This window comes from Calidris pugnax, unplaced genomic scaffold (genome assembly GCF_001431845.1).
Source record: "Calidris pugnax isolate Ruff unplaced genomic scaffold, ASM143184v1 scaffold170, whole genome shotgun sequence".
Classification (NCBI taxonomy): Eukaryota; Metazoa; Chordata; class Aves; order Charadriiformes; family Scolopacidae; genus Calidris; species Calidris pugnax.
This window is the reverse complement of record NW_015090905.1, coordinates 414,972-422,320: the sequence shown is the minus strand read 5'-3', so window position 1 is coordinate 422,320 and position 7,349 is coordinate 414,972. Positions and strand designations below refer to the sequence as shown.

The following is a 7,349-nucleotide window of genomic DNA, read 5'->3' as shown; positions in this document are numbered from 1 at the left end:
CCCTCGGCCGCTACCATTCGGGGTAGCGGGGAGGGGGGAGCACCCACCCACCCCTCCGCACACAACATGGGCGGGCTCAGGGCGGCTCCGCCCTCCCCTCCCCGGAAGTGCAGTGGTAGGAGCCGCCGGCACGGTCACGTGAGCAGCAGCATGGCGGCGTGCGGTGAGTGCGGGCCCGGCCTGGTGGCTCCGGCCCAACGGGGCCGGGCGGGCGCGGCCTTGTCGGTGTCGGTCTGAGGAGCGGGTCGAGTCGGGGCCGGGCGGTTCCTGCGGGCCTGTTCTGCTCGGCCAGGGCACCCCCTTCCCCCCTACGGTAGCTCCGGGCCGGGCCGCGGCCCTCTCCGCCTGCCCTGCCCCGGGGTGAGGGACCCGCTGGCGGCCGAGGCTGCCCCCGGGGCCCCCCTGACCCCTTCCCCCTCCGCAGGAGTGTGACCGGAGAGAGCCCCGACAAAGGCCTGCGTGCGACCAGGGCTCCGTCTGCCCCGGCGCCATGGTGACAGCGGAGGAGGTGGCGGCCATCGGCCGGACGCTGGTGGACGCGGCGCAGCCCCTGCCCGCCCGGTTCCGGGCACTCTTCACCCTGCGCAACCTGGGCGGGCAGGAGGCCGTGGAATGGATCGGCCGGGCCTTCGGGGACGGCTCTGCCCTGCTGAAGCATGAGCTGGCCTACTGCCTGGGGCAGATGCAGGACGAGGCGGCCATCCCTGTGCTCGTCCGGGTGCTGGAGGACACCAGCCAGGAGCCCATGGTCAGGCACGAGGCAGGTACGATGGCGGCTCCTGTAGGGGAAGGGTTGGGCCTACGAGTGGGACTTGTGTGTGCTTCCCCCCTGTACCGAACGGCTCATGGTGGGTCTGATCTAGCCCGGGTGTCGGGGGTTGGAAAAACCTGAGCCGTGTAACCGCCTCACCACATCCCCTGGCTGGACGGGTCGGCCGAGTGTTCCCATCGTGCTGGCCAGGCTGGTTCCTGCCGTGTCTAATTATCTGTCTGTGTCATTTAGGGTTGGTCAGAGGCAGCCTGCGTCCCCACTTCAGAGCGGGGTGAGGTTTTGCTGGAGGACCTCCTCATGTAGACACTTTGGTGACGTCCTGACACGTCCTTCCTTCTTTCAGGTGAAGCCCTGGGTGCCATTGGGAATCCAAGTGTGCTGGGTATCCTGAGACGCTATTCGGAGGATCCCGTGGTTGAGGTGAGGCTCTTGAGGGGGTCATTTCCTCTGGGGTTTAGTGCTGTTGGTCCGGGAGTGGGTGGCAGGTCTCTCCTGGGCAGCCCTGGCTGTGGACAGGGCCACCACGAGTGGCATCCTGCTGCGTGCTGGTGCCCAGCCCCTGTCAGGATCCCTGGGTGCCCTCCTGGCGCGGTACGGTGCCGTCCCACACCCAGGGCCGTGTCCCCGTCCCCGCAGGTGGCGGAGACGTGTCAGCTGGCAGTGAGGAGGCTGGAGTGGCTGCAGGAGAACAAGCAGGAGCCAGGTGGCAGCCCCTACCTCTCCGTGGATCCCGCTCCCCCTGCCGAGGAGACGGACGTCGCCAAACTCCGCGAAACCCTCCTGGATGAGTCGCGCTCGCTGTTCGACCGCTACCGCGCCATGTTTGCCCTGCGAAACCTGGGGGGCCAGGCTGCTGTGCTGGCGCTGGCGGACGGTAAGGGCCTGCCTGAGGCTGCCTGCAGGCTCTGCAGGTTAATCTGGGATTAGCCCTTCCCAAATCCAGGGTTTACAGAGCTGCAGGGCTCCTCTTGGGCTCTTTGTGCCTTTGTTTCCAGAGCTGCTCTCCCCCCTGCTTGCTTGCAAAAGCCACATCGCAGAGCGCTCGGTGCTCTTTGGTGTTTCGCAGCCCCTTTGCCATCCTCCAGGCCCCCTTTCTCCGTGGGTCCGGGTAGGAGAGGGCACAGCTGTAACGTTGCCTTGGGCCCAACCGGTCTGACCTGGTGGGACCTGGCCCTGAGGTCTCGGGGTCCTGCTCTCGTCCTGGAAAGTCTGGGGCTGCCAACCTCATCCTGGGGTTTGGGAATGGCTCTGGGGAGGGGAGGGAATGTCTCCTGAGTGGGGCAGGGGTAGATCACAGCCCAGGAACCGCTTGGAGCCAGCCCAAGGGACATGGACAAGGCTCTCCAGCCATCTGGGACGAGCTGGGGCATGTGGGGGTCTGTGAGCCCTCACTCCGGCCCGTTTGAAGCCTCCCACAGCACGGGAGAGCTGGAGGCTGTGGCTGTGCTGCCAGCCTGCCCCAGGCACATCACACCGGTGGGGCAGGGCAGGCTCCCCGGGGCAGGGGGGGTGCCAGTGGGTCTCTCTGTGGGCAGGGTGGGTGCTGCTGTCACGAGGGGGCGTCCCTACACCGCTGGGGTCAGGGAGCGGGGCGGGATAGGGGTTTTGTCCCCTTCCCCAAAAGGTTAGGTTAGGGGTGGACCTGCTGGAGACAACTTCTGAAGGGAAAGATCTGGGGGTCCTAGTGGGCAGCAAAATGACAAGGAGCAAGCAGTGTGCTCTTGTGGCCAGGAAGGCCAACGGAATCCTGGGCTGCGTAGGGAAGAGTGTGGCCAGCAGGTCAAGGGAGGTCATTCTCCCCCTCTGCTCTGCACTGGTGAGGCCACAACTGGAATCCTGCGTCCAGTTCTGGGCTCCCCAGTTCAAGAGGGACAGGGAACTGCTGGAGAGAGTCCAGCGTAGGGCAACAAAGATGATTCAAGGATTGGAGCATCTCCCTTATGAAGAAAGACTGTGGGAGCTGGGACTCTTTAGTCTGGAGAAGAGAAGGCTGAGGGGAGACCTTATTAATGCTGACAAGTATCTCAAGGGCGGGCTGAGGGAGGAGGGAGCCAGACTCTTCAGTGGTTCCCAGTGAGAGGACGAGGGGCAACGGGCACAAGTTGGAACATAAGAGGAGGACATCTCTCAAATAGGAGAAAGAACTTCCTCACAGTGAGGGTGACAGAGCCCTGGAAGGGTGCCCAGGGAGGGTGTGGAGTCCCCTTCTTTGGAGACCTTCAAGACCCACCTGGATGCTCCTGAGTAACATGCTCTGACAAGCTGTAGGCAATCCTGCTTCAGCAGGGGAGTTGGACTAGATGATCTCTATGGTCCCTTCCAACTCTAAAAATTCAGTGAAAAGCCCCCGTGGGTCTGGGGTGACGACCACCAGCTGTAACCCCTCACCAGCCTCCCCCCCTAGGTTTGTGGTGTCGCTCTGGGGGCCGCGGTGTCTGACTCTCCCCTCCTCCCCGCAGGCCTGCGCTCCGGCAGCGCCCTCTTCCGCCACGAGATCGGGTACGTGCTGGGCCAGCTGCAGGATGAGGCCTGTGTCCCACAGCTGACGGCCGCCCTGCGGGACCGCAGCCAGAGCCCCATGGTGCGCCACGAGTGCGCCGAGGCCCTGGGCTCCATTGCCCGCCCCTCCTGCCTGGAGACCCTGCGAGCCTTCGCCCGTGACGAGGAGCGGGTGGTGCGGGAGAGCTGCGAGGTGGCCCTGGACATGTACCAGTATGAGAACAGCACCCAGTTCCAGTACGCCGACGGGCTCTGCAAGCTGCAGGCCTCCTCCTGAGCCCTGGATGAGATGGTGGGGGGTGGGGGGCAAGGGAGGGGACAGGGTGCGCTGCCTCCCACCCCCTCTGTCTGCGCTTTCATGGCCGCCTCCATCGCCGTGGAGCCGTGCCTCGCTGTGGTGGAGGTGGAGGAGGAACTGGATTTGCTCTCTGGCACAATTACAGCCGCCTTCTCCCTCCAAATCCAGGCTGAACTGTTACATGCCCCCCCTTTTTCCTGGTTCTGCCCCTTTTTTCCCTGCCAGGACCAGCACCCTGTGCCTGCAGCCTGGCTCGGGGCTTGGACCAGGTGGGCTCCGCTCTGCACGTCGGAGCCTGTCGCAGCCGCGCAGGGCCCGGGGCTGCCCTTGGGCTTGTGCTGCCGTGGCGGCTCGGTGTGAAACACTCCAATTTCCCCACCCGAGCTTTGCTGGGGGGGGCCAGGGCTGGCTTTGGGCACCGGCTCTCAGAGGCTGGAGTGGCGCGATGCCTCAAAAATAGCCCTTGGTGCTGGTGCTGAGCCGGGTCCCTCCTCACCTCTGCGGTGGAGACGCTGCTGTGGGTTTGGCCTCTCCTGTCGGGACAGGCCAGGGCTCTGCTTTTTGCCTTTGCCCTGGGATGGGGGTTGTTTCATGGCAAAGTTTTGGGAAGATTTGGCTGCGCTTTTTCTTTCTGCGGGGAGCGGCGCTGCCATTAGGGCTCACGGGGTGAGGCAGAGCCTGCCCAGACCTTCCCCCACATTTAACCAGACTGGGAGGGCTGAGGCTGGTGTCTGCCCCCGGCACCCAAACTCCCCCCTGGGCAGTGGACACTGGGGTCGGGGTTGGGGGGGGGTCTGGCAGGGAATAAAGTGTTGCTGGGGAGAGCTCCTGTGCGAGTCACGCTGTTACTTAGCCCTTGCCTGGCTGGGGGGTGCACCCAGTGCCACGGAGTTGGGCCCTGGTGGGGGGCCTTGGTGGGGGGCCCTGGGGCCGCCATATCAACCGTGGCACAGAATGAGTTAGGTTGGAAAAGACTTTTAAAATCATCAAGTCCAATTGTGATTGGGGTGGGGGGGAGAGAGAGCATGGGGTGGGGTCCCTGATGGCAATGGGGTGAAACCCCCTCCCCACAGCCCTGGCAGGCCTGGGGAGGTGGGCAGACATTGCCCAGGGGGTACCCCAGGAGCCCCCACAGTGTCCTTGGGGAAGGACTGGTGTCCTGCTGACGGGGCTCTTCCCCTGGACCAGAGTTTCCCTGGGAGTCACTCCCGGGCTCAATCCTCTTAGTCCCTAAAGCCGCTGCTGTGGGTCCCAGGGGCTCTGGTGCCGGGGACATGGCTACTGGGGGGGGGGACACCCCAGCTCGGGGAGGGACTGGTGTCCTGCTGACGGGGCTCTTCCCCTGGACCAGAGTTTCCCTGGGAGTCACTCCCGGGCTCAATCCTCTTAGTCCCTAAAGCCGCTGCTGTGGGTCCCAGGGGCTCTGGTGCCCGGGGACACGGCTATTGGGGGGGACCCCAACCTGGCCCAGTTCAGGACCCCGTGGAAGCATTTTTTACTGGAGGTGTGACCAGTCCTGGTCGCCTGTACGTTCTTACTGAAAGTTGGACGTTCTCAGGTTGTTTGTGTGCGACACGGAGGATGAGGGGCACCGAACCTCCACCTCGGCACCGGGGGAGACAAAGACCCGATGTTTTCACGCTGGTTTGGACTCAGCAGCGTTATGGGGCTTCCTGCCCCCCTTCCCTCACCCCCCATAGCCCCCGGGTGATGGGCAGGACCCAGCCGCCGCCACCGAGCTCTGGGGTGTTGGTGCCCCTCTCTGTGCCCCACAGACGGTGGGGGAGGGCAGGGAGATGTGCCATTTCCCCCTTCCCACCTCCTTGGTGCAGCTGCCAGCCCCACGCGGGGACCCGATGGGTGTGGGGGCCTCGGGTGCTGCTGGTGTCTCCCCCCATTTATCCCCCTGGCTCCAACCCTCCCTGCTCTTCTCCGGCGTTTCCGCAGGTGACTCACTCGGACCACGCGGGGTTGTTTCCAAATGTCTCTGCGCCAGCCTTTGCCTCTGCTCTCCCAAATGCCTTTTAAGCCCAAACTGGAATGAAACTGGCATTTTTTGTGGCCAGGATCTGGCCAGGGATGACCTGGGTGCAGCAGAGCTGGGCCGTGTGCCGGGGTGGAGGAGGACCTGGGCGCTCAGCCCTGACTTGGCACTGGGGAGGCCACAACTGGAATCCTGCGTCCAGTTCTGGGCTCCCCAGTTCAAGAGGGACAGGGAACTGCTGGAAAGAGTCCAGCGAAGGGCTACAAAGATGATTCAAGGATTGGAGCATCTCCCTGATGAGGAGAGACTGAGAGAGCTGGGACTCTTTAGTCTGGAGAAGAGAAGGCTGAGGGGAGACCTTATTAATGCTGACAAGTATCTCAAGGGCGGGCTGAGGGAGGAGGGAGCCAGACTCTTTTCAGTAGTTGCCAGTGAGAGGACGAGGGGCAACGGGCACAAGTTGGAACATAAAGGGTCCCACTTGAATATGAGGAAGAACTTCTTCACGGTGAGGGTGACAGAGCCCTGGAACAGGCTGCCCAGGGAGGGTGTGGAGTCCCCTTCTTTGGAGATTTTCAAGCCCCGCCTGGATGCTCCTGAGTAACATGCTCTGACAAGCTCTTCAGTGAAATTCAGTGAAACCCCACGGGCACCATCACCCCTCCCTGGCCAACCCCCCACGGGAAGGGTTTGGAGTTTTTTTTTGTCTGAGGCTGTTGCTGGTCCCGGCCAAACCCTGCGCCCTCCTGGTTGTGGCGAGCATCGATTTGGGGTGGTGCCCGGCCCCTGCGCCCCTCTGGGGGCTGCTGGACACTGGGGTGTCACGTGCGGTGGCCGATACAGGCTGCCCAGGGAGGGTGTGGAGTCCCCTTCTTTGGAGATTTTCAAGACCCGCCTGGATGCTCCTGAGTAACATGCTCTGACAAGCTCTGGGTGGTCCTGCTTCAGCAGGGGAGTTGGACTAGATGATCTCTATGGTCCCCTCCAACTCTAAAAATTCAGTGAAATTCAGTGAAACCCCACGGGCACCATCACCCCTCCCTGGCCAACCCCCCACGGGAAGGGTTTGGAGTTTTTTTTTGTCTGAGGCTGTTGCTGGTCCCGGCCAAACCCTGCGCCCTCCTGGTTGTGGCGAGCATCGATTTGGGGTGGTGCCCGGCCCCTGCGCCCCTCTGGGGGCTGCTGGACACTGGGGTGTCACGTGCGGTGGCCGATGAGAAGGTGACAGCCCCTCACCATGGGGTGCTTCGCTGCGGCTGGGCTCTGTGCCGCAAAGGGGGCCCTGTGGGAGCCCCCCCGGCGTGGGGCTGCAGCGCCCGTCCCCCTCTGCCCGCGGCTCCCGGCTCGAGGGCACCGTGTCCTCCGGGGCAGGGCGCTGCCGCCGGGATCTCACACCATCTGCTCGGGGCCTGCGCGGGGTTTGTCTGAGGCTGTTGCTGGTCCCGGCCAAACCCTGCGCCCTCCTGGTTGTGGCGAGCATCGATTTGGGGTGGTGCCCGGCCCCTGCGCCCCTCTGGGGGCTGCTGGGCACTGGGGTGCCACGTGCGGTGGCCAACGAGAAGGTGACAGCCCCTCACCATGGGGTGCTTCGCTGCGGCTGGGCTCTGTGCTGCAAAGGGGGCCCTGTGGGAGCCCCCCCGGCGTGGGGCTGCAGCGCCCGTCCCCCTCTGCCCGCGGCTCCCGGCTCGAGGGCACCGTGTCCTCCGGGGCAGGGCGCTGCCGCCGGGATCTCACACCATCTGCTCGGGGCCTGCGCGGGGATTTAACCCAGGGAGCGGGGGGAGGTCTGGGGGTGG

General features: G+C 64.3%; 1 protein-coding gene across 1 annotated transcript; it reads left to right on the top strand.

The window, feature by feature from the left end:
• Positions 1-26: 26 nt before the first annotated feature.
• DOHH (deoxyhypusine hydroxylase/monooxygenase) lies at positions 27-4,184 on the top strand. The gene is made up of 5 exons (XM_014949007.1): positions 27-163; positions 425-764; positions 1,116-1,192; positions 1,409-1,646; positions 3,232-4,184. The coding sequence occupies exons 2-5, from the start codon at positions 491-493 to the stop codon at positions 3,546-3,548; spliced, it is 906 nt and encodes a 301-aa protein (XP_014804493.1). The 5' UTR covers positions 27-163; positions 425-490; the 3' UTR covers positions 3,549-4,184.
• The last annotated feature ends 3,165 nt before the right edge of the window (positions 4,185-7,349 follow it).